Here is a 26,291-nt window from a genome sequence, read left to right as displayed (position 1 = left end):
TGGCCATGGCTGTGGGTATGTACTGGACTTCCTACTCCCAATTTACTGCAATGACAAATGGTCTTGTGGATTGATGTATTTAGATTTCAAAGAACATACGTTTACATCTAAAAAGTATCAAGGTATATATATCATTGCATGACCTGCCATATACAGAAGATACAGCACTTCACTTGTTTATTGGTGTTGGAATATAGTGAAAAAGAAAACTCTTACTTTTAAGCGTTTGCGATGCGTCTAGCCAAAAGATTAAAACATTGATTATATGCAAACACGTTACTTCAATGCTGGTTCCATGGCAAATATGATATATCAATTACCAAGAACCAGCATTGCATGTTGTCAAAATGGTTAGACATGCTGTTACGTGAGATCGTGCCATTGTTTATCCCAATTTGACAGAGAAATATAATTTAAAGAATAATTTTTTTTTGTTAAAGCAGGTTCTGTTAGATTACATCTGTCATGGTTGAGTCTGTTATGGTTTCTGACCAAGCAGTTTGCATCAGTAGGAAGAGACATTACTTTAACTAATGGCACAGTAACATTGTTTTGTTATCTTGTTGCAGTGGGGGATTCTGCCAACATGGAGAAGATTTTGCGTCAGCTTCGATTGTTAGCAGGTCAGGTAACGTTTTATGTATCGTTATTTAATTACATTTATTTGTATTGCATAGTGACAACATACAGATTACATGCAAGCATAGTAATCAATTATCATTGATGGTGTGCGTGGATAATGTTCGCCTATCAACTAGATCCTGTCGGAGTTACATGTCATCAATGACTTACATAATATATATATATATATATATATATATATATATATATATATATATATATATATGTATATATACAAACCTTTCTTTAACGTATAGACGAAGAAACAATTGATGATGCCTCAATGACCCACACCGATGAGGAAACTACACAGAGTGATGGATCACCTATCAACTCTAAGGAGACCAAACTTCTGGATCTCTTGAAAAAGCTGACGACATCAAAATCAGAACAAAAAGGTTAGTGGGAGGGGGGTTCATGTGGTCTTTTTGTTGCCGACCTCATATTTCATTAGCGCTTGTTTTTATCATGGTGTGAAATGTTAGTTTTGTAAAGAAAATATCATGCAGAGTGTGAACATCAAGACTTCCTTCGCGAAATTGATTTAAAAAATGTATCAATTTTATTACAGTTATAGAAACTTTGACTTAAGCATTAGCTAGTCCCGTCCTTATGCCTGGGGGTCGGGGACTGTAGGTGGCATTAAGTATCTTTTACTGCTTCTCGTTCCTGACTCTGTATGTTTTTTGCATTATCTGATGGCACCACATGTCATGTACGAATGCCAACGTCATTTACTCTTTTTTGTTATAGAAATGCCAGAAAAAGAAGAAGAGGTTTCAGACGTAGAGCAGAACTACGACTTGGCAGAAATTGGAAGTCAAGATTCCACTTTTGAAGGTAACGAATACGGCCTCGTTTCACCTGGATATAATTGGCCCCTACGTGCACGTGACATTTGTCTTTCACCTAAAGACGTATAATGACGGGAAAGTGAATACTGACTGTTATCTGTGCTTCCAATTATCGTTCCAAACCCCTAAATATTCATTCCCCCAATTTTCCTATAAGAAAATTAAAGGACATGTCAATAAAACTGACGGAGTCGGCTGAAAATTTGGGTTAAGTCCCAATTAAACTTGGTGTTGGTTAAGTAAAGTTTAGTTTTTCTAGTTTTGTCATTTACCAACACAGATGAACTTTTATGCTAAAACTATATATGTATGTATAATCTACCAGCTGCAGAAGAGGACAAGGAAGCTAAAAATGTAGAGAAAAATTACGACGTCACAGAAATCGAAGATCACGGTTTAAATTTTGAGGGTAACGATTATGACTACTATTGTCTCTGTTACATAGTAGCCATTAGCACCTAAATGGTTCCAATCTTTAAAGTAAAGTTTTGTGATGACTGGACAGTGACTATATATTGTCAAGTATTTCTATTTGTATTTGTCAAACTATGTACTGCTTTACCTTGGTACGACATGAATCTTGCAATAATGTGTCTTGCAGTTTTCTAAAAACAACAACAACAACAAACAAACAAATCACATGGCATGGCACTAAACCTACATACATGTTTTACCAGGCACCGGGACAGGTAAAGAAGCAGGTGTATATGAAGAGCAGGTCCACGACGTGGCAGAGATCGGACATCATAGTTCTGACTTTGAAGGTAATTACTTTATTAAGTTCCCTTGGTACGTGATATCTATTAGAACTGAGATTGTTTTTATCTTTAAAGTAAAGATATATAATTACATTGATGTAGCAAATGACTATCACAAATTTTCAATTTACCATTTGTCTACTTCAAGTCTGTATCATTTTTATTTTCTGAGAACATACTATCATATTTGACACTAAGTTGTACTCGTAGATGAGTATTCTTGTAGAACATGAGATGTTAATCATCTAAGTTCAAATGTTCTACCAGCTACGGACAGTAGTGCAGGAGATGCAAATGTAGAGCAGACCTACAAAATGGCGGGGATGGGAGACGACGATGCCACTTTTGCAGGTAGCTACTAACATTTCCCGCGGCGCAAAGGATCCATCTTATATGGGTTATGCCTAAAGCTATAGATATTAATGTGACGATACTGTCAAATGTGTTCATTTTATGGAACTTTTCCGTGTTGTCTTTACCTAGAGCACCATATTAAGATCGAAATGATCTTTAAAAAATCACATAGAGATATTTATATGTATACTGTTTATTCTAACAGCTACGGAAGAGGGCGAGGAAGAAGATGCAGATGTAGAGAAGAACAACAACCTCTCAGCATTCGGAACTCACAATTCAACTTTTGAAGGTAACGATTACAACCGTCATTTTCTCTGTTATATAGTAGCTTTTCAAGTGTGCTCCAGGGGAGAGTGCCCTGCTTCTCCTAAAATCTCCTAATTCCAAAACGTAATTGTATCGGCCTCTTGGCATTCAACCTGGTCAAGGCAGCAGTTGCATTATACAACATCAACCACCTGAGTACCCTCCAGACAAATTTCAGCAAGGTGGAACGTATTTTATTGCAAACAACTATTGGAAAAACTTCAACTGGCGCTCTTAGAAATATTTGATTGAGATTAAATTACTTTTGCAACGTGTTTTCTGGATGTTTATTGCACTTAGAAACTTGTTCCCACTTGCATTTGGTCTAAGATTGGCTTTGATCTCCATTCAAATGCATTAGCCTTTAAAAATGCTTTCATAAAAATCTGGGACTCTGAAAATCTAGACACGATCTTCAAAAGCAATGTTTGTGGTGTGTGTGTGTGTGTGAATAGTTTTTCATCAATTTCCATCATTAGCAACTTAATTCTTCTATTCATTTGACCCCAAAAATTGACCTGGAACTTCAGCAATCAACCCGTAGGTACCAATACTTAGGGCATGATTCCCATTATGCATCACACCCCATAGGTCTGTATAAAGGTGCATTGTCCAGATACCGGATTATAAATGCTTCATTTATTTGTTCATTTGTGGTTGATATTGTACAAATTTAGTCGATTCTGTCTTCATAAGGACGTGGTCTTTTGGAAAATAACACCCTGGAGTTCAGTATGCCTTTAACAACTACATTGTTCTTGTCTTTATAAGATATGTGATGACTGGACAGTGGCTATTGTCTACCAACAGTGTACCCATTAGTATTGCTCTACCTCAACTATGGATTACTTTTAGTTTCTGACTATATAGAATTAAACATGAAATGGTGTGATCGGGAGTTTTTTGCCCATAACAAATATCACGTGGCATAAACGGCGAAAACGTAATAGTATGTATTTTCCACTAGCTACGGAAGAGGAAAATACGGACGGGGAGAAAAATTACAACGTGGCAGAAATCGATCAACCCAATTCCGCTTTTGAAGGTAACTACTACCATTTCTCTGAAAAGTATTTGTAGTAGATTCTGTTTATTCTCTCACACCTGCAACTACTTTCAAGAACGCCTGCCATTGCTTCCACATAACACTGATGAATGCAAGTTTTTCCAAATGATCCACATGTCAAAGAATAGCATATCTACCTTGGAATTTAATGAGGTACTACCCCTGCTCTTACACTTGGACTCGTGGAAAGCTAAGAGGCAAGCTGATAATTTTGCAGGGATCTTGGCCCACAAGATCTTCCAAGCTCCGAGATATTTGGAATGTTGAATATCTTACCAAAGGCGTCAGAACAAATGTAATGTAATCTCCAAGTTATGTATAAAACCTATGTGTTTTCCAAACCAATGCACAAACTACTGCCTGATTCATATGTTTCTTATAACTGCACGTCAGAAAACATTAAACATAACTGACGTTTTAGCACATATATATAATAGGTAAGTTAGTTTGTGGATATTGAGCGTAAGAAACTGGTTAATTGGTTTGTATTGAGACAAATAGAGTGCCTGGATTTCATTTTAGGAACCACAGCGTCGTCAGCAATGTAATCACAATGTGGCATTTATCGTAATATAGGACCCCAAAATGAGACAGGAAGTTCTACTGACGGCTCCAAACAGACAAAAAAGGCCGTCCCTGCGTTCCTGGCTGCGGCAGCAAAAGAAATAGGAGGAAAAGTCGTCAGCAAGCTTGGCGACAGGATCGCGGAAGGTGTAGTGGAAAACCACCAGGATAAGGTGGTGAACGGTCTGCAGGACTACCTGGGGAAACAGATGGACAAGTTTGACGACGAGTACAAAGATCTGTTGAAAGACACCAGTGGACTTGCGGCGGGTTTGAACCGACCGGTCGAGGAGGTGAGTGAATTTAGAGACAGGGGGTGATGAACTTGTTTTACCGTTGAGCATCACAAATGTTATGATGGATGATTCTTCTTCTTCTCGCGTCACTCTTCCTCCCCAGACCTCCGCGCACGCCCTTGCCCTGGGGTCAGTGCTTCTAGAATGGATGATATGAGTAGACCGTAATACAGAGAACAACTTGTCGAATGTGCCTTATCAACAGCTGTCTGTTGATCATTTGTATTTGTCAGGCGGACATTCAGCTTCTTCCTAAGGCAGGAGCCACGATGGGTAACATGTATGCACCACCAGGCTGGGAGATCCGCCATAAGTACAAGTACAAGGATGACAGGTTGGTGTATTCACTACACCATGGGTAACATGTATGCACCACCAGGCTGGGAGATCCGCCATAAGTACAAGTACAAGGATGACAGGTTAGTGTATTCACTACACGGTGGGTAACATGTATGCACCACCAGGCTGGGAGATCCGCCATAAGTACAAGTACAAGGATGACAGGTTGGTGTATTCACTACACGATGGGTAACATGTATGCACCACCAGGCTGGGAGATCCGCCATAAGTACAAGGATGACAGGTTGGTTAACGACTTTCAACTCAGTTAGGTATACTAAACCTATTTGAGGCTCTACTTTTCATACATATATTTTGGATATCAGGAAAAAAACAATTAAAATTTAGTGGTATAACCAGAACAAATGAACAATTAAAATTTAGTGGTATTGCAATTGCTACTAAAGTCGGACTTATTTCAGTACGTTCACCTTCATTGACAATTAGTTTGATTTATTCTGACCATTTGACTTACTTGACTGACCATTTGAAGAGATGAAAACATGGGCAGCTCCAGTGGACAGACAGCAGCCTACACCTACCCAGCCGGACTAGGACCAGTTCTGATGAACGGCTGCTTCGGGACCGGCTATAAGAATGGGGACCCCTGTTGGGAGGCCAAGATACCACTGGAAGGCTGTCCGGTAAGGACACTGTCTGTCTATTAATCTACTGTCAGTCAGTCTATACAGACTATGAAACTACGCAAGGACAATGACAATGTAGACTATAATACAAAAGGTGTGCAATTCAATACAAACACATAAACTTAATGATGCAACTTAGAAATAATTAAGGTAAAGTCCAGAGTTCAATTCAAGGGGCTTGAAGACGCGGGCGAGCACGTGGTCTCGACCTATCTCAGAGCAGAGTACAGCAGGTGTCGCGGCTGTCGGTTTTCTGACATCCTGATGGCGTGGCCAGTCCATTTGAGTTGTGAACGGGTAATCATGGCTTCCACGGAATGCATACCCGCTCGCCTCAGGACCTCAGCGTTGGAGATGTGTTCTCTCCAGGTGATACCCATCAGTCCGCGAAGGTGGCGTTGGACCACGACAGACAGTCGTCGAATATGGCGGGTATACAGGGTTGACACTTCTAGTCCACACAGAAGCGCACTCAGAACTACAGCTCTGTATACGTTTATTTTAGTTTTCAGTCTGATAGTTTTCACATTCCACAGCTGTTCTTATAGGCGTCCGAATGCTGTTAAGGCAGCCCGCACCCGTGCGTCAATCTCACTGTCCATGGAGTTGTTGTTTGCAACGGTAAACCCAAGATACGTAAAAGTAGCTGCTTCAGCAAGTGGTGTTCCGTCCAACAGGACACGTGGAGGAATGTGTGGCTTCCCAGGCGCTGGCTGCTAGAGAACCTCCGTTTTCTTGACGTTGATAGTCATACCCTAAGCTCTGGCTGCTTCGGCAAACTTCTGTAAAAGTCGCTGGATACCATCCAGCTTTTGTGACACCAGTGCAGAGTCGTCGGCATAGAGGAGCTCTCGGATGCACTTCACCAGTACATGCCGCTGGGATTTTAGCCGTGCAAGATTAAATAGTCCACCATCCGAGCGTGTTAGGATGTGAATCCCGTCCAGTGTATCTTCCGACATTTCTTCAATCACAGCCGCCAAAAACAGTGCGAACAGGGTTGGAGCCAGTACGCATCCCTGTCTGACCCCATGAAGGACCTGGAAGAAGTCAGAGGCCTCACCGTCTACAGTCACCATGGCTCGCATATCCGTGTGGAAGGCCTTGATGACAGCCAGTAGCTTTGGTGGGCATCCATACCTCTCCAGAATGTGCCACAAGGCCCTACCCACAGAGTCGAAAGCCTTTGAAAAGTCTATAAAGACTATGTACAGCAGCATCTTTTGTTCAACGGATTTTTCTTGAAGTTGTCTTAACGCAAAGATCATATCCGTGGTACCACGGCCGGGTCTGAACCCGCACTGACTCTCCGACAGTATTCCCTCCGATATAACTTGCAGTCTTGATAAGGCAACCTTTGCCAGTATTTTGCCAGTAATACTGAGGAGCGAGATACCCCGGGAGTTAGCACAGTAGCGCCGGTCACACTTGCGTTTGTAGATAGTGACTATCATAGCATCCTTGAAATCCTGGGGGACAGCGCCATCTTTCCAGCAGCGTCGGTACAGCCACAGGAGTTCGTTGTGCAGCGCAGTGCCACCGTGTTTAAGTACCTCTGCCGGAACCCCTTCAACGCCTGGCGCCTTTCCTTTTTTCAGGGACTTCAGCGCTTGCTGCAGCTCATCGGGTGTGGGTGGCCCGTCCAGGTCATGACGCGTGGGGCGCTGTTCCAGCCTCTCGATGGCTGCACTGTCAACCGTAGAAGGTCTGTTCAAGAGCTGCTGGAAGTGCTCATTCCATCTCCTCATGATTTCGTCCGACGTCGTGTGGAGAGTTGCGCCATCAGCGCTCAGTATTGGGTTAGAGCCTGAAGATCGAGGCCCGTGGACGGTCTTCAACCCGTCGTAGAAGGCTCGAATCAGGCGGACAATTGCATACCCCTGCAGTTCTCCTGCCTTGTGATCCCACCAGTCGTTCTTCATTCGGCGGGTAGCCACGTTGGAGCTTCGAACGAGCATCTCTCAGTCACTCTGTTGTCCGCCTTTTGCGCACTCCAGACAGAACCTGCTGGCGGCAAACCCTCACTTCGTCAACCAACTTCGCTACATTCATGTCGTTCTGATCAAACCAGTCAGCATGTCGCCGTCTTGGTGTCCAAGGACTTCTTTTGCGGCATCGTACACTACACTGCTGATTTGACTCCAGCATTCGTTCAAGCACATTTCTTCAGTGTCGGGGTCCTGGATCTGGTTGATACTACCAGACACAGTGTTTTCCAGTTCCTTGGCCTTTTGTGGTAGCAAACTTACGAAAAAAAGTTTGCGAAAAGGTTGTCCTGCACGTTTTCGGCGGGTCGGTGTAATACGCATATTACACGCTGCTCTCACCTCACGATCACGTGGTCTGTTCCACAGGTCGCACCTCGCATCACCCTTGTAGATTTCACGTGGGTGCATCCAGGAGAAATACCATTTATTGGGAATGGTGAAAATAGTTTTAGTAATCGCCAAGTCTAATTCAGTACAAAATTCCAACAGCAGACTGCTATAGCCATCTGTCCGTCCCCCGGCGTGTGATCCCCGCACGCGCTTCCAACCTGTACGGTCGCTCCCCACGCGCGCATTAAAGTCCCCAAGGACAATAAGCTTGTCTGCTTTTGGCACGGCACGTCCAAGGTCCGCGTAGAAGTTTGCCCTTGTGGCGTCGTCATAAGTCATTGTTGGGGCATATACTGCCACCAAAGTCAGGAAACGTTTCTCAGCCAGTCTGATGCGAATGCTTGAGAGACGGTTGGACAGTGTGGACGGAGCTGCCACTATTAATCAATTAATCAATCTCTTTAACTCAAACAATCTAACTTTAAAAACAAAGCTATGTGTCATACTGATGCACATCAGCTTGGTAGATGGTATAACCTACAAAGCTGTGGCATTGAAAATGTCTAAACAACTTACATGCCTTAGGAGCCGGAAGCGTCCAAGTGATATCAATCAGTGATATCAATGCATACGATATGATATGATAATCGTGATTCTAGTGAAAGCTTTGTCAGGTATTGAGGCATTCAGACAAGTCACAGTGATGTCTTCAAGTTGATAAAAGTCTTCTGAACCAATTATCACGTTTAAATGTAGAGAACCGTCAAAGACAGCGGTCTGGTAACGTACAAAACAAATCTGGCTTTGCGTGACTACTTTCTTTTCTACGAGGGGCGTGCAATAAGTAATGGTCCTGACCCACTTCCAGTTGTCTGATCTAAATGAAATTTTGTATGTGTAATAATTCATATCTCTATGGGTTATGTTGCAAAAGACAGCTCTGAACTAATTGTGGTTTCTGATTTACTGGTGTTTGAACTTAGTCAGGTGCGAAATGGACCAGGTGTGAAATGGAACCAGTTGAGTGTCGCGCAGTGATCCGGTTTTTGTATTTGAAAGGACGCACACCAAAGAAGACTTTTGATGAAATAAATGAAACTTATGGTGATGATGCCCCATCATATGACCTTGTAAAACGCTGGCATCCTGAATTCAAACGTGGCTGGAAGTCTGTGGAAACAGCTCCCAGACCTGGTCGTCCCTCTTGTGCCATTGATGAGGCATCAGTTGGAGGACCAACCTGGGGTGTCCTACAAAATCGGTGTCCAGAGCTGCATCAAACGATGGGAGAAATGCATAACTCTGGGTGATTCCTATGAAGAGAAAGACTAATAACTGTGCCTGTCAGTGTGTGGAATAACCTTCCAATTGTCATGCAATCCACACAATCCCTGAGAGTGTTTAAGGATGGTTTGCACAAATACTTCCACCAGTAGTTACAAGCACTGTTCGACAGGATTGTCAATTTTTAAATTATGTATATTGTAAATATGTTATTGATTTAGATGTGTTTGTGACTTGTCTAGTTGCCAACCATGTTTGTATAATGTATTGTCTCTGTGAATGAATACCAGGAAGACTAGCGGTGGACCCTAGGGTCCACCGCTAATGGTTATTCTAATAAAGTTTCAAAGTTTCAAAGTTTCCAAGTTTCATTAATCTCCTGCTATGGGAAATGGGTCAGGACCATTACTAATTGCACGCCCCTCGTAATACGTAACGTTCTTTGTTCTATGCAATTTACAGAACATGATAGATGGTGCGACCTACCTCGGTGTCGGCTTCGACGGAAGAGGTGTGTACTCGGCAGAGTCCAGGAAGAAAAGCGTCATACAGAGATCATGCGAAAACCTGCAAACGTAAGACTTAAATAATATTTTTTTGTGTGAAATAATACTCTCTTCTTACACTTCCAGAATTACCATGGTTCAATAAAATAAATGTAGATTGTTTGTTTTAGCATCAGGGATCTAAAACATACATGGATAAAAATCAATCGCCGTTATTTGACAAATTAGTACAACAATACGAGCTAAAATAAGATCGATTCATCTCAACTTAAAAATACGATCTAAAATCAGATCAACCCAATTCAACTTTTAGGAAATTGTTAATTCTTCGTCCATACACCAAACCATGTGATGTTTTTTTCTTCGATCAGTTATGGTGAAAATGAAGTTCCCGACTCCATGACTTTGCAAGGCATCTACGACACCAACGTGGAGTCCTACACCTTCAGCTCAACAGAAGAATACCGGCAGTACCTGGCGGAAAAATCGGCCGTTACGTCTGCCAAGGCGATGTTCCAGGAGGAAATCAACAAGGCGTCTGGACACGGAGCAGGGGGCGGGGCTTTTGGATTACTGTTCTCCGTAGGAGGCGGTACATCCAGCCAGAGTGGCACATCCAGCCAATCATCAGGCTCCAGTGCCAGCTCTTCTGCCAGCGCCCAGCTGAGTGAGCAGCACACACAAACATTCATGGCTATGTTGGAAATAAACATATTCAGGTAACAAGAAGCAGCTATGTTAAGAGGATATAGGAGAATTCTTTTATACAACCAGATTGTACTTACGTACGTTTCGGTGTCTCTCATACACCTTCCTCAAAGCTTCTGACTGGTTTTCTGCTTCTCGCCGCCGTATGTTGCCGATGTAGGTGGCGATTTTGCGGCGAGAACACAATCCCAAACGTGGCCAACTTTATACACCCCCCCTCGTCCCGGTTTGTCACTGGGTTTGACTTTCTTATCCAGACCGCCTCATTGATCCACCGGATCCACCTGTCTATGACACCGACCTCTTCACTATTCCCTGCAATGTGGTCCGTTACTGCAGATCCATTGTCTTCTTTTTGTGCTTTTCTTTTCTGGAATCTTGTGTGTCTCATGGTGTCTATTTTGTCAGCTTTCTCTTTTTGTTCTTGTACTCTCAAGTCTTGTCTCAAATGTTCTTCCTGTTTCGCCTATGTACACTTGATCATAGCTCTTACATGAGATTCACAGTCAGTTTTGGCTTGCTCCTTAAAGTACATCCTGGTTGTGTAATAGAATTCTCCTATATCCTATATTCTACCAACATGAAGCTATGTTTACAGTTGAAATGAATAATATCAAGGCACTTGCTTGGTGTATTCAATATGAAATACATGTTGTGGTCTTTAAAAGGACCAGAGAAAGAAAGAAGAAAGAAAGAAAGAAAGAGGAAAACACCAGCCCATTGGTTTTCGAAGCTAATATCTGCAATGTACTGTAGTGAGAAAAGCGAAAGGCTTGATACATCGAATGGACAACTGATCTTGTGTTTCATGATCCCTAGGTATGAGATCTTCATGGACGACGTGACGCCAGACCGGCTGAATGTGGGTTTCCTGCGAGATTTCATCTCACTACCGGAATCCTACTTCTCTCCTGGAGCAGAAATCATCTTCCGTAAGTAGACCTTTATTCCTTTTGAATCCAAGAATGTCCTAATACAAAGGGCATATTTTGGTATCAAACACAATGCCCTGTCTACAGATAGACAAATCTGCAGTTCATTCAAGCAAAGAGTCATTACTGCAGCCAATGTGCTTGGACATAAGAGAAAGAGAGAAAGAGGGATTTTCTCTCCGAAGAAAGCCTCGGCGTTGTGGAGGCAAAACTAACAGCCAGACTGGCAGGAAAAACGCAACAACTGTAGGCGTCTCAATGCGAATCGCATCAAGTTCCTCCGCTAGGACAGGCAGGGGTGTCTCGAGGACTTGCAGAAGGAGCGGAGGTGGCTGCCTGCAGAGCTGAACAATGGACCTCTAAGGGAGGGCAACAACACCTACTACCTGTGTGAAAGCCCATAATGATACACCTGTGTGAAAGCCCAGAATGGAACAGTCCCAGACACTCTAGATCCAAGATAAACAGATAGCGCAACTGTGGAAGCACTTCAAGGATGCTCAACCGCCAAGCACCAAACCATTCAAACTCCCCTCTGCTGGTTAGATTAGCTGACTCAGTCCGCCAGGATGGCTCTGTCCCTACTACCGACCCCCACGCTAGAAGAAGTAGTGAAGACCAACAGAACCTAAAGCCTGGTGGTAACGTTAATGCAGGGGCTATCAAAATCACCCCAGAGAAGCTTACGCACGAAGGGGTAACCTCCAACAAGTATTCATTGCCATCTGGAGCAATAAGAACATCCCTTTAACTGGATGCAAGGTGTCACCCTTCCCCTCTGAAATAAAGTTTACAATGATCTCATAAATTTATACACCTTTCATCAAAATAACACTTTCCTTTACTGTTCATAAAGGTAAATATAAGGCTTATAATGTAACTACTTAAAAAAGACATAAACATCATGTTATATTACATTTGCAAGCTATTGTCTGTTGGATGTTGTCTATAACATAAGATGTGGTATCATTTCGAAAATGCAGAAAATTTCTACCTCCGCTGGGGAACACATTACATCAAGTCAGCCAAATTCGGAGGCCAGCTGAAAATCATCAAAACGAAACAAGCTACAAAGGACCTGTCGATGTCTGAATTTGCCTCAAAAGCCGAGTCCGACTGGAAGATGACTCTCAGCACCTTCTCGGCTCAGGCGTCACAAACCAAGTCCAGCAGCTGGTGGCATGAGCACGAGACGAAGACTGAGTCACAACAATCAACAGGACAGGCGGCTTCCGGTTCAGAGTCTCAGGCGAACAGAGAACAACAGAAGCAAGCGTAAGTTTATTTATTTAAGATCCCAATATGGTCAGGAATTCACATGTTTCTAGCTTGCGCTACACACTGATGAGATATTGTGGCGTTACAGCAGTGTGTTTGGCCTATAACCCCAAAGTACTTGACATGCAATATACATTCTGCCCTTCGGATATACATTTAACAAAAGTTCCCTTACTTCAATCAGGTGTGAATGGGTACCTAGCTTCAGTTACGGACGTCCCTCGGCTGTTAAATTGAGGCCCCGTGTTTTAGGAGAACTATACCGCTAGCACGTTAAAAACCCACCACACTTACCGAAATAGTAAAGGCCCTTTACGGTGTGAGTGGAACAGTTAAATCCTTCTGTATATGTAACTTGTACTCTTTAGTACAAACCTGGTGTGTTGTGCCATGGTGCGGTCTACCGGGTATGCAACGATCTCTGGCTGCTAGGCCTGATTTTGCGTCCTCCCCGAAATACTGTGGTGGCTGCCCTCTAACACCAGGAGATCATTAGTTCCCTTTCCTAGGGTCCATGGAGGAGCTGTAGATTCTTTAGAACTATGAACGTCAATCCAATGGGAGTCCAGGATTCCCACTTTTGTCACTTTTGTAACCATTCATCACATCTCGTACATCATGGTAAGAGCCTGCTCCATGTTATCACATATCAATGGCCAGTATTAGAATGCTGGCACTTCTCCTGGATAATTAAAGCCATGTTGGTCATCACACTTTAAGGGACTTGACCCTACCAGTGGAAGAGAAGTTAGAAGGGTGATTCAGTCAGGCTAACCTATGCTTTTTTAGTTGCAACTAAATCATGTTCATGATGTGTAATTCTATAATTCAACAGTACATAAGTGGTTTTTTTTCTGTTCACTGTTATGACTTGTTTGTTCTTGCCTAATGTTTTACCCACATTAATCATCTGAATCTTAAGTCTAATAACATAAAGCAGGTCATTGTCATGCTAATTACCTACCTACCTAGTCCCATCCTCATGTCTGAGGGCCGGGGACTATGGTAGCATCCAGTATCAGCCTCCTCCACTCCCTTATGCTAATTAGTTGCTGGTAAATGAATGTATAGAAGGACAATACTTATGTTATCTTTGGCATGTGATCATACTATGAATTAAGTATTATTAAACAAATTACAAAAACAGCTCATCGTTACATCTGTACCGTCCAGGTCATCGCAAGACTACAGCAACGAGATGCTGGAGGTTCAAGGTGGAGACCAGAAGATTGCCGCAGCCATCACGGAGATGTACAAGACAAGCCTTACAACTGAGCTGAAGGACTGGTTGGAGTCCATTAACGACTACCCCAAACCCTTCTCCTTTGTGTTGAGACCAGTTCCAGATCTACTAAACATCCCTCTCGTCTCGCTCTTTCCTACAGGGGTGCTGGATTATGGTTGTTTTGGTAAAAGGTTAGTTGTTAGAAGCGTATGACACTTTAGTTGCAGCAAAACTTTATTGTACATTTAAAAGTGGCTACAGTAAACTCTCAAAAGAGATATTTGGAAACAATGTCACAACGGACACCCACCCACACGTACGCTCACACCCACCCACACACACATAGATATATATATATATAAATATATATGTACGTTTTTGTGAAAATTAGATGTAAATTATATTCTTGTGGCCATCACCACGATATACTTGCGTTTGCCTTATTGTACTTAATTTGGATAAAACATTGTTTGATGTTGGTTACATTTTCTCAGGGATCTAAAAACAGAAGAGGGAACGGGTCGAAAATATTACACACAAACGACAACCAAACAAGTTGGTGATGACAAGGGAGCTAAGAATAGTAGCGAAACGGTAACGGTCTCTGAGATCCGTTATTGTAACTTCGCTAACCGTAAAGCCCTTGAGGACAGCATGACTAAGAAGAGACTGTCCCTTGGACGTGCTGTGACGGTGTACCTGGAAGAGGTAAATAAAAGACCATGCAATAGATAGCCTGAACACCGCTTTTCGCTAATATACTATAAGTATTTAAGGCTAGTATACGTAGTAGCAGTATACTCTTTACGCATTTTCTTTTCTTGGGATTCGGCCAATAGTTAGTCAATATACAAAACTATTAATCAAGTATTTTTCCCCTGTAGGGTCGTCTCCTGAGCTCAGACTTCCTCCTGCCCGCTGGAGAGGCAGGTTGTGAAACCGCCATGTTGGCCTTCCTTCAGGGGGACAACACCGGCGTGCCTACATGGGCAGACATGACCGGAGGGAAGGAGTTCACGGTCGTTTTCGACATGCCGTACGACATCCCGGGGATCCTTCAGGCTCAGGACGTGCTGGAACTGAAGTTCTTTCGTCACAAGTGGTTTTCCTACAGGAGAGGATTTGTGCCGCATTTGTATGACGGCTACAAGAACGGTGGAAGCAACGATCTCCAGGGAAAAAAGGTAACCAGATATGAATATTGAGTCATTGTAGGTTTTTCTCGTATTTGACTGTTCTGATTCACCACCTGCACCTTCTTCATGTTTTAGTAATACAAAAAAAGATTATTTTTTCCATATTACGCTTCACCAGGTCAGTGTCCAGGGCCTTGTCATGACGTACAACGAGGAAACCGGTGTCTTTACTGTTACGGATGACGACTTTGAGGCGTCAGCTCCCCTTGTACAAGACCTACCAGACTGGATAAAAAGTCGTGACGTAGCCAGAGCTGAGTATAAAAAACTACTCAGCCACCTCAGCAAGAAATCGTGAGTAAACGCCAATCATCATTGGATGTATGGTATAATATCATGGGATGTAGTCATTCAGTAATAAAAATGTTAAAACTTAAACATTTAAGAAATCATTTTATGATTTGCACACAATCGTCATAGAATTGAGGGAATAGATATATATATATATGAAGAACTTTATTGCACAATTGTACATGGTACACTGTATGGCTACGACTATTACACAAAGTACAAAATAGGTGTATAGAATAAGACTAACATCGTAATGAACATAACAATAAGGGCTAACACAAGTCTTTGATATAGTGTTACATTCGAGTTGGGCTAATCATGAGTTTCAGTATTCTTTCTATATAGCAAAGCAGTCTTTGATATATTTGCCTATCTTTGCAGTATGGGAGTTCTGACATCTCAAGATATGTACAAAATCTGTCTGTAGCATCGAGTCTCTTGAAATCTGTTGTACTGGATTCGAGAAATGTGAATAGCTCATTACGTATTTATATTGTATTCGAACCCGTGGTGTTTCTGCAGTGATACAGTAGGAGACGTTCCGTGTAGCATCCATTGGTCCAACGCACATCGCTTTGATCCGACCAACGGAGGAAAGTGCATCCACTTCACTGCAGCATCAGAAGGAGACATCTTTGTTGTGTTCGCCAGCATCCCGCAGAACCATGAGACCTGGGTGTACATACAGATCTCACCAGGAGGAGTGGCATTATATAAGGTTAGCACACTCACCCGGCAACATTGTGTTCATAAAGTCGGCAAGACTTCCTCAAATACACAATATAGCAACTTCATAAGTTTTTCTGTTCTTTCGAAGGCCATGTTGACTTGATGCTACATGTATGGATAACATCCTCTGGCATGTTAAAAATAAATGAAATAAAACTACAAAACTGGTGCCCGCGTAGATGTCATCCATATTTTCAAATCAACAAGGCCTAAGCTACCTTTACTAAGATGTTCTTTCTTTCAAAAAGACCGACGGATGTTCAGTATTCTCGGATTTCGGGTAACTTAATAAGCTGACAGGTACACAGTGAGATACAAATTATGTACATTAGAACTTTATTAGTATAATATGCACAATAGACTTATACAATAGCCGCGTTTTCCATATCAAATCTTTGTAACGTGTAATTAGTTTAATTTGTGGCAATTGAAATATACCGACTATGCAAATAAGGACCTAATTTGTATAACTGCCATGGATATAACATAACTAGTTGGTGGTAAGTTTTCTTTACGAAAAAGTGAAAGGTACAAAAATGTTTGCCCCTTGGGCGGGTGTCGGATGCATAACTTCCTCTTCCAGTCGTATTTGTCTTTTTTTATTGATTATTTGAGTACACACGGGTAGACCATGTATGTATGGTATGCACTTTATTTGGATAGATAACCATAGCACCCCTATGATATCTCACCATGGCTTGTTCATGTTAGGGGATATAAACTTATATTTACATATACTACATGTGGTTAGAGGTTTTCATCATACTTTCTAATTACCTTTGCCAAGAATGTTATGTTTCTTTTGTGTTGCAAGTCAGGAATTTTATACTCATGCATTCGTGATGGAAAATCTATATCTTTTATGGAGACATGGTATCGCCGAACTCTTGTAGTTTGTGCTTTCTTGACTTGCTGGTGTGAAAGGTGTAATATCGCTGATTGTACGTTTTATGTACACCTGTTTAGGCAATGCGGCTGCAAACCACTCAGCTGAATGACAACGCCGGTGGTCTGGGTTCGGCAACACTGTACCAAAATTACTTTGTCTGTGTGACTGAAGATGTGGAGGAGACTAACACAGTCATTCAATACGGGAAGACACCTGACAATGAGGTATGATCATATATGAATAATTTAGGGTGTCAGTCAATGTTTCGAGAAAGATGGTCGGTTGTCCAGATTAAGATCTAGTTTATTGCACATATATACTGCAGCAGGTACAATGTATGGCGACTGATATGTATTACTAACAACTGCAAACTTTGTACATAAGTTTACTAATCTACATTAATTACTCATACAAAATATGGTGGCAAAGTGTATTTCACATTGTTATGGCACGACTTCTCTTTTGCATAGCAATCTCTCTCTCTCAATATATATATATATATATATATATATATATATATATATATATATATATACATACATATATATTGGCCTCGGGACATGACAAATGTACTTTTAGTATTTCTATACTTGTTTTTGGTAATGTTGTTTTGTTGTTACATATGGTCCGAATATCCTTTTCCTTTCTTCATTATAATAAGGACATATCATCAGGAAATGATATTTATCTTCCATACTTTCTTTGCAGATGGGACACATTCTATTTTCATATGATACATTTTTGTGACAAACCCTTTTAGTTTCCAAACAATTGTCTCCGATTCCTTAGTCTTGTTATGCTATTAGTAAATAGAATTGTTTTGAATTGCTATATAGTTTTCCAGAGCAAAGGTTGTCTTAATTTTCGAATATGTTCCCACTTGACTATAGTTTCTTATTTTTCCCCAGTTCGAAAGAAATGTGTCCTTTCGGCGTTCCTTAAACCTATCTAGACCGTTTTTTTGGGATTTCTATGGACTGAGGGAGGGGGGCGCCTATTTTGACCATATAATCTCATAATTTAAACTGAAATGAGTAAATTTGGTAAAATGGCCATGGCAACACAAAAACTTACAAATTAATTATTTTTCGCAAGATTGTTCCCAACAGTATTTTAGGAAAAGTCACCAAGTTTCGTAGTCCTACCACACGTCGTTCCGCAGTTATACGACATCAATGTCGGCGCGGGCACTTTTTACTCCCGGTCTAGAGGGTTAATATGTTTTCTTATGCTTTTTTAACAAGCCCGTATGTTTTTATAACAATTCGATGATTAGACATATTGTGTAATATGATAATTCTTTTTACTTGTTATGATAGGAGCGACCACATGTGTGGCTGAGTTTCACATTTCCCGAGCTGGCGTCCCTTCGATACTATTCCTTCGGCAGTGGGGAGTCTCCTGTCAAGGTGATGGGACTGTCACTGTTGGACAGCCCGGCAAAAGACTTCATCATCTGCCGACAAGGGACGGAGATGATCAATGGGGTGTGTCAACAGAAATGTCACCCAGAGTGTGAAGGTGAACTTTGTTAGTTCAACTATACAGTCTAATTTCATACTAAACGAATTCTGTTGTCTTACTGAAAATAATATGAATGATTTCTTAAAGATTCTTAAGCTAATCTTGGATATCATAACAAAATAACCCACAAGTAATTAATGAGTTAAACATCAGTCTTTAGACATCGTAGTATATGTTCATATTGCCACATAGATGTCTTTAAATCTTGTACACAGGTTGCCGTACAAGTGGATCGAACTCTCCAATGGACTGCATCGCCTGTAAACATCTGAAGGTGCCTTACCCCTACAAGGAGGGCCCTATCGACGCCTTTAAGTGTGTCGCGCAGTGTCCTCAGCATATGGAACCCGTTAATGTTAAAAAAACCTGTACATGTGAGTGACAATGCTATATCATTATAATTTGGATTTTCAAACTTGTAGGCAAACTGATGGCTGTTTTTGCAGTCAACGTTTTGAACGTTTTGACAATGTGGAAAGTGTCATGATTACTGTCAAATATGTAAAACAATCAGAAAAAAGGTTCTGTTTTTTCGCAGGCATCAAAAGGATGGAGGAGACACGCTCTGATGGTGTCGTGGACTGTGTGACAGAGTGTCCCCTGACTCACTTTAATGAAAACAAAGTCTGTAAAAGTAAGCGTATTTACGGTACATGCTGTATTGGTACAGCTACCTTAACATACAGAATTTCATTCTGAACGTTTCACTGAATTGTATATCTCGTATGCCATAATCATTGTGTTAACTAAACGTTAAAGATTATAGATTGCATCAATCACAGCGGTGTGTATAGCGCAATAAATGGCAATAGAAAAGCGGGCGATATGTGGAAGTACCTGTCTATATGAGGGTTGCAAATGACACATTTTCCTCAGAAATATTAAACTTATTCGAATGGGCATATTTATTGGCATTTTCAACCGCACATTTTGGGGTATTCTAAAAGAAAGCGTTAGAGTAAATTAATGAAACAAAAATTAATTGGCCTTTGTAAAACCTGTCAGGCGCCTGTTATTATGGCACTTTTTATTTCATAATCATTATTTTTTGACGCAATTAGCTTAGGTCACTAAGCTTGGTTTTGGTTGCCAAAACTACTAGTATTTCTTTACCAATAAACCAAAAGGTGTCATAAACAAAATTTATAAATTCAAAGGTGGTAGTCATTAAACTGCATTCTTTCCCTGACCACGAAATTTCTGTCTTAACAGAATGCAGCAGCTTTTGTACAGACGTCAGTAAGAATGGAAAGAGGGTTTGCTCAGGACCCACTTCAGCAGACTGTGACACGTGCAAATATAAAAGAGACGGACGTTGTGTGGAAGGTTGCAGTCCTGGACAGAAGGCTGTCAGAGGTATGTTATGTCTATGCACACGGAACACGGAATTTCATTTAGGTAATGAAAGTTATTAGATATACAGGTGGTAAAAACGCAGGTTAACTCAAGCAAATGGGTAGATTGTAAATGGTCTGGCGTTCCGAACAGCATCAGATCCCTTTCGTCATTCGCATAATAAAAAGCAGGAGCTAAATTCAAGACAATTCAGGGATGGTTCAGTTGAATATAAGTGTACAAGATAATAAGTCAAATTTTGATCCTGCTGTTTGAATCTAGAAGCTTATGTTGTGTCGTCAGGGAGAAAGGACAGGATACCACACAAGTACCTGATAGTTTGACGCGTAAGCCTCATTTTCTGTCGGGGGTGGGGTTGTACATTCCCTCGTATATTTCCTCACTGACTCCCCGTTCAAACCAGCGGGGTCTTGGGCCAATGGTTGGTACGTCAGACCCGGGATTGCTATGGTATCACTTCGCATGAACAAATAATAAGCATTAATATCTACTAAGCGTTGACAGACGTTTTCACGCCATGTAACTCTGGCGCGTGGCAGGCCAAACAGATTAAGCTGTGAAATACCGATCATCGAATACACTGTTTCGCTCACTCAAACTCCTGTATCCGTATGCTACACTCCTTGGATGCAAATCAGCATTATATGTACATAATTCTACAATTTACAACAGCCTTCTTTCCTAAGATAATATTTTCATATTTTGAAGAAAAACTAGAAAGGCCGGTATTTGCTTAGGAACAAATTCAGCTATTTTCACTCCGCTCTCCCCCTTTATGCAAACATGGACTGTTCCAAAATTGAATTTGAAAAAATAAATCCCATGTGAGAATGAGCAGATTTCTCCAAACAAACTTCACTACACTTTTAACTCTCTATCAAGATATGCTTATTAGCCGTTTTAGCGAAGTGTATTTAAAAAAAATCAAATTGGATATCATGGCTGCACAACAATGACATTATTAGTACAAATGCATATGAAGTTGTGCACATTGTATTCAGACAAAAAAGGATCACATTCTGTTTTTGTAGTTAATCAGCTAATACATTATATTGATGAACGAAGATATTTAGCCACTGTATGTTAGCACGAAGTCTGTTACATATATTTAAATGTTTCGTATGCTTTTTGTCTAAAAATGATGTAGCCATTGCATTACGTCTGTTATAACCTTTAAGTCCCATTTATTTTCCACATAAACTAATCAGTTTATGATTATTTAACTGTCACTTAGTTTAATAGTTACAATATTGTCCCAAATAGCCTAACCATACATAAAGCGTATTTTGTTTCTCCATGCGATGATTTAATATTTCATTCCCCGTAAAATGCCTGTTCATTCAATTGTTTTACATTATATTATCACACAGTGTTCTCCCATTTTATTATTACATTTACAATACATCTGAACACACTCAAGCTAGTTCATAGCTTATGTCTGCTTGCCAGCAAAAAAAGGGTAGTGCATTGAAGCAAATACAGACGAACAAGGCACAAGAATAACAAAGTGTAGTAAAATAAATCATATAGTTAACTCGAGTTCCACGACCCCATACCCCACCCAAATAACAGACGTACGCTATCTATCTACTATCTAAGGACGATCATAGGGCACTTTCTGAAATATTATGCTAAAGAGGCCCTCATTTTTAATGTTCACGTACATGTAAGGCTACGGCCTTGGTGCGTTGATACACCCAAAGCCTTGATATCGGCTGTTAAGCAACGTGCAGTCGGGTCAGTACTTGGTAAAAGTAGACCCTTCAATTCAATTCATCATTACAGTCAAACCTGCCCAAGACGACCACCCGGGGGACCGGAAAAAAGTGGTCGATTTGGACAAGTGGTCGCTGAGAAGAGTATCGACTCAAAACATGCCCGATGTTTAAATGGTTTCCGTTGTGTTTAATGGCAAATAGCAAGCACACGCACACAAAGAAGTAAGTAACCGAGGTCTTTAATGTCAAATACAGCACGCACACGCACGTAAAAACGTAAGTAATACTAATAATAATCAGTAAGCCTGGTGAATTTTCATATAGTAAATGAACAGAAATTGGAACAAATTGGATCAGGACGTTCCTACCTGCGCCAGAGAAACTCTACTCAAGGAGGTTAAAAAGACAGTCTACTCGATCTACTCTAGTCTAAAAAACGTTACTTTCTACTAATTGGATTTCTACTGTACATGTTGCATTTCTGCGTCTACGATCGTTAGATGGACCAGTGTTATACGTATTTAGTTGGCTATACAATTTCTCTCTGGAGGACAGCAAGTCGGCAACGTTATTCATAACAAGAAGAGAACTGCTCAATATGTGTACACTAACGTTTTAGACAGTAACGGAACTTTGATGCTGTCAGTTACCATACAAGCCTTTATGCGTCGCTGTGTTCTTGATCGCCGTATCTGAAATAACTTTGGTGTACCTTTCGAATTCGATGCCTGCGGAGATGCCCGGTACGCGCGGTACGTCCCGATAGCGTACTTACCCACAGGTGAATGTACAGTACAGTTGGAACATTTGTTGGACAAAAGCACTCACACAGATCTTTCTTGAAAAGGTATGAGCTACACAGATCTTTCTTAAAAAAAGGTATGAGGCTGTACGTTTCAGCATTCGTTCACTTTATAACGATAAAGATTTTAAAAAAGCTTCGAATTCTGTAAGAACTAAATTTGGATTTTCTTACGACGAAATTCCTCCCATATTACAGTAGATAGCCCCATTGACCCACCCACTGACCGCCGCCATCTTTATTCAAAACATAACATCGTAATGGCAGTCAAAATCCGACGCAAACTGGCCGATTTCGGCACAAAATCCCGCTAGTTATCATCAAAAATCGATGAAAACCTCAATGACGCGGTCGTTATGGGTCGCAATTTTGGCCGGTCGCAGTCGCGTTGGCCAGGTGGTCGTTGAGAAAAGGTCGCTTAATGCTTACGTCAATGGGAAAAAAATCGGGATCGAGAAAAAGCGGTCGAAATGGCCAGGTGGTCGCTGAGAAGAGGTGGTCGCTCGGGCAGGTTTGACTGTAACTTCATAAAATCCGGCGAGTGTTTGGTGTTTTTAATTCTTTATTATATAAACATACGTTTCTTCTTTTCTCTTTTTCACAGGAGAAGACGGGTCTTTTACCTGTCAGCAATGTCAACCTGGCCACGAGTGTAAGCTGGGGGACGAGCAAGAAGACATCTGTCCAGCGGGAAAGTACAGTAACGATGCCAGGACAGCGTGCGAGCTGTGTGCAGCAGGAGAGTTCAGCAGCTCTCCGGGGGCGACGTCCTGTCAGAAGTGTCCAGCTGGACAAACCAGTACACCAGGATCTTCTGACTGCAAACGTAAGTTTCCATTGGATGTGACTCGACACTTGATTGAAGGTAACGCTAGTTCAATCCATTCTGGGCTAGCTCAGTCAGCCCCATCCATCTCGCCTGTAAGAAATGACAGGTAAAGCATTTGAACATACGTAATCCCTCCTCTGTATGTCTACTCGCAGCGGTATACATTCATCACTTTTTGGGCGAAAGTTTAAGACAGAGAAATAGTCATTTGCGTGTACAGTGACAGCTCCATGAAGAAAATATGAAAGCAACACGCTCTATTTAACGTTTAATTCATATTTGTTGTTATATAAAGTACGTGGCCTACGAAATTTCACAGACATTAGTGTGTCATGGCACATGATCACATTTGTCTATGTGTGTAATAAAACCGCGTTTTCATAGATCCCGTATCATATACCCAGGTGCATGGCTGATACAGGATCCTTCTTGGGTTGCGGACTCCACCGGTCCACCCTCGGTCAACAATGGAGTGACAAATGATGCTGCAAAAGCATTGGACGGGGATACTGAAACCTACTGGGAACCACTGACCGACAAGAATGTCAAAACCTGGTACATCTCACTGGACCTCAAAGAGCCCATTACTTTGAACCACATCGCAGTCAACAACTACGGCGACAACTACCACGACATTGCAGCATTCACTTTACAAAGGGTTGGAAGTTCGTACAACTGGGAGGACGTCTTGTCCGTTACCAACGTGCAGGGAGGGACGGAGCGGCGTCAGGAGTTCGGTGGGTTCCAGGAAACAGCGCGCTATTGGAAATTTGTGATCACTCGGACCCAGACGGACTGGAGGCCAAGGCTCAGAGAACTCAACCTCTCCGGATTTAAATCAGGTAGGTGAAAATATCAGTCTTATTTTTGACCTAATAAAAAGTATACTAATATCGATACAAGAAAGGTACTAGCATAAGGGCTATGTCAAATCAAGGCACGGTGGTACGATTGCTATGTTTTTGTCCGCGTTGTCAGGGGAATTTGCCCCGCCCAAGGCACCGCGGGGTGCCGGTCGCGGCCCTGTATTCATGTCTACACACTGATAAACATTGCTAAATATTTCTCAAAATAACTCATGTCAAGAAACAGCAAAAATCACTTACAGGGAGGATACGTTGACTTTTCAAATTCATACAAGTATAAAAGTTACACTTATACACTGCTTTCAAAATACCCTATTAAATCAGACGAACGTAAGAAAGGTTACTATCGGTGAACTTTGAACTTTTCTAATTTACGTACTAAACAGTTATTGAAGCTGTAGGTAATGTTCATAGCGATAATTTTTAGTTACATTCCTCTTTCGTCGATGTGAAATTTAAGATTATTCTCCAAATTTTGGGTCACACTTCCTCACATTTTCCTTCCGTATTTCCCGTGAGCCTGAATGGAGCGAACAGACGACGTCATCAAAATGGCGGCAAAGTTTCGCTCTCCAGGCCCATGTTGTTTTCGTCAAAATATTCCATGAAGATCAAAAGATATAGGCCAAAATATGAAGCTTGTGCTCTATTCGGACAGTGCACATGGCTGAACGAGTTTGTTTGGGACTTATAATGAGTTGTGTCGTCCTCCATCAAAGCAGACAAGATAAACAAGATGCAAATGAGTGTGAAATACTTCTATTGTATTCCCTGAGCGACCCAAGCCAGATTTTTAACTGAACGAGTTTTTTTCTTGATAAAATTTTGGTATTCCCACCACACAAGAACTATGGGGGTTTTAAGAACACTCGTTCTTAGAAAAATAAGATTTATGTCATAAATAAGAAAGATGTAGGAAAGTTTCTGTTTTGTATCTTTGGGTTTAAAGAAGACAATGTCATCAAATTGAAGTTAAAAATCTGTTGGACTGACAAAGAACTGACAAAAGATCTGACCTCCTATGTCTAGTACCTTTGTCTGAAAATTTCCAACTTTCAATATTGTTACAGTACATTGAGTCATTTTTACCCATTTTAGTCTGATTACCCAACTTTCACATTTAAGAAAGACAGGTACAGTATGCAGGGTTGGGCGAGAAAAGAAAACATCACTGGAACCTTCAGCTAGTCTCATTGCACACGTCAATTTACAGTTCGTAAGGAATGCTTTTTGATGCCGACTTACACAAATACTAATTACCTACAATTTCTACAGAAATGTGTAATTTCTGAATTGTTTTACTTTTTATTGCACACAACCCATTTATTAATTGTGCAAAGTGATGTCTTGATAGTAATAAGCATGTAAGGATACTTTTATATGTGTAAGAGTAAATGTTTTGTTAGAAGTACACGCTGTACCACTTGTCAAATGCACCTTGCGCCCTCCAGAATTTTTACTATTCTGATAAAGAGGTCGGCCTAGGTTTCTTCGTCTTTTAATTAAACTCATCCTGATGTTGATTTTTAAATGTGTTGCGTTAACATGTCAATGAAGATGATGTCAACCCCCTATGTTATCATTATATAAATATATTTTAACTAAAGGATGCAACTTTTATCATTTTCAGGTTAAACCAAGTGTTTTGATGCTCTCAGAGGTTGACGAGGCCAGCAAGGTTACCTTTCCTACAAGGTACATTACATAGATTATTTTAGTCTCTACCAGACTCCGGTAGCACGCGTGCTGTTCCCTAGTCGGCTATACTTCTCTGCCCGGCTTACTCCTCTATTTGTTCCATTTCTACGATTTTCCAGCGATCCGGAGTCTGTTAGAGACTAATATTATTTCGTTTTTGATCCCGATTTACGTAATACGATAGTTTGCTTTTTATGCCGCATATTCTTTTTGACGACAACCACTAAGCATGAAAAGAAAGCACTACTTAAAAACAACTTATTTCTAGTTCGCATAGTTATTGTTTCCGGATTTACAAACTGTCTTTTCAAATATTTCCGTGTAAAGTCTGACT

The 26,291-nt window shown here is 41.1% G+C and overlaps 1 protein-coding gene across 1 annotated transcript; it reads left to right on the top strand.

The window, feature by feature from the left end:
• The first annotated feature begins 5 nt into the window (after window positions 1–5).
• LOC118426682 lies at window positions 6–26,285 on the top strand. The gene is made up of 28 exons (XM_035836203.1): window positions 6–15; window positions 570–623; window positions 879–1,019; window positions 1,375–1,461; window positions 2,153–2,239; window positions 2,501–2,584; window positions 2,793–2,879; window positions 3,864–3,941; window positions 4,539–4,819; window positions 5,056–5,156; window positions 5,655–5,805; window positions 9,873–9,985; window positions 10,288–10,635; window positions 11,444–11,556; window positions 12,540–12,831; window positions 14,008–14,250; window positions 14,554–14,767; window positions 14,944–15,243; window positions 15,374–15,549; window positions 16,069–16,264; window positions 17,242–17,388; window positions 18,484–18,685; window positions 18,904–19,062; window positions 19,227–19,322; window positions 19,901–20,044; window positions 23,169–23,390; window positions 23,798–24,235; window positions 25,890–26,285. The coding sequence occupies exons 1-28, from the start codon at window positions 6–8 to the stop codon at window positions 25,892–25,894; spliced, it is 4,569 nt and encodes a 1,522-aa protein (XP_035692096.1). The 3' UTR covers window positions 25,895–26,285.
• Window positions 26,286–26,291: the final 6 nt, after the last annotated feature.

This window comes from Branchiostoma floridae, chromosome 11 (genome assembly GCF_000003815.2).
Source record: "Branchiostoma floridae strain S238N-H82 chromosome 11, Bfl_VNyyK, whole genome shotgun sequence".
In the NCBI taxonomy this organism is placed as follows: Eukaryota; Metazoa; Chordata; class Leptocardii; order Amphioxiformes; family Branchiostomatidae; genus Branchiostoma; species Branchiostoma floridae.
The sequence above is the reverse complement of the archived record's forward strand: the minus strand, read 5'-3'. Positions and strand labels throughout refer to the sequence as shown.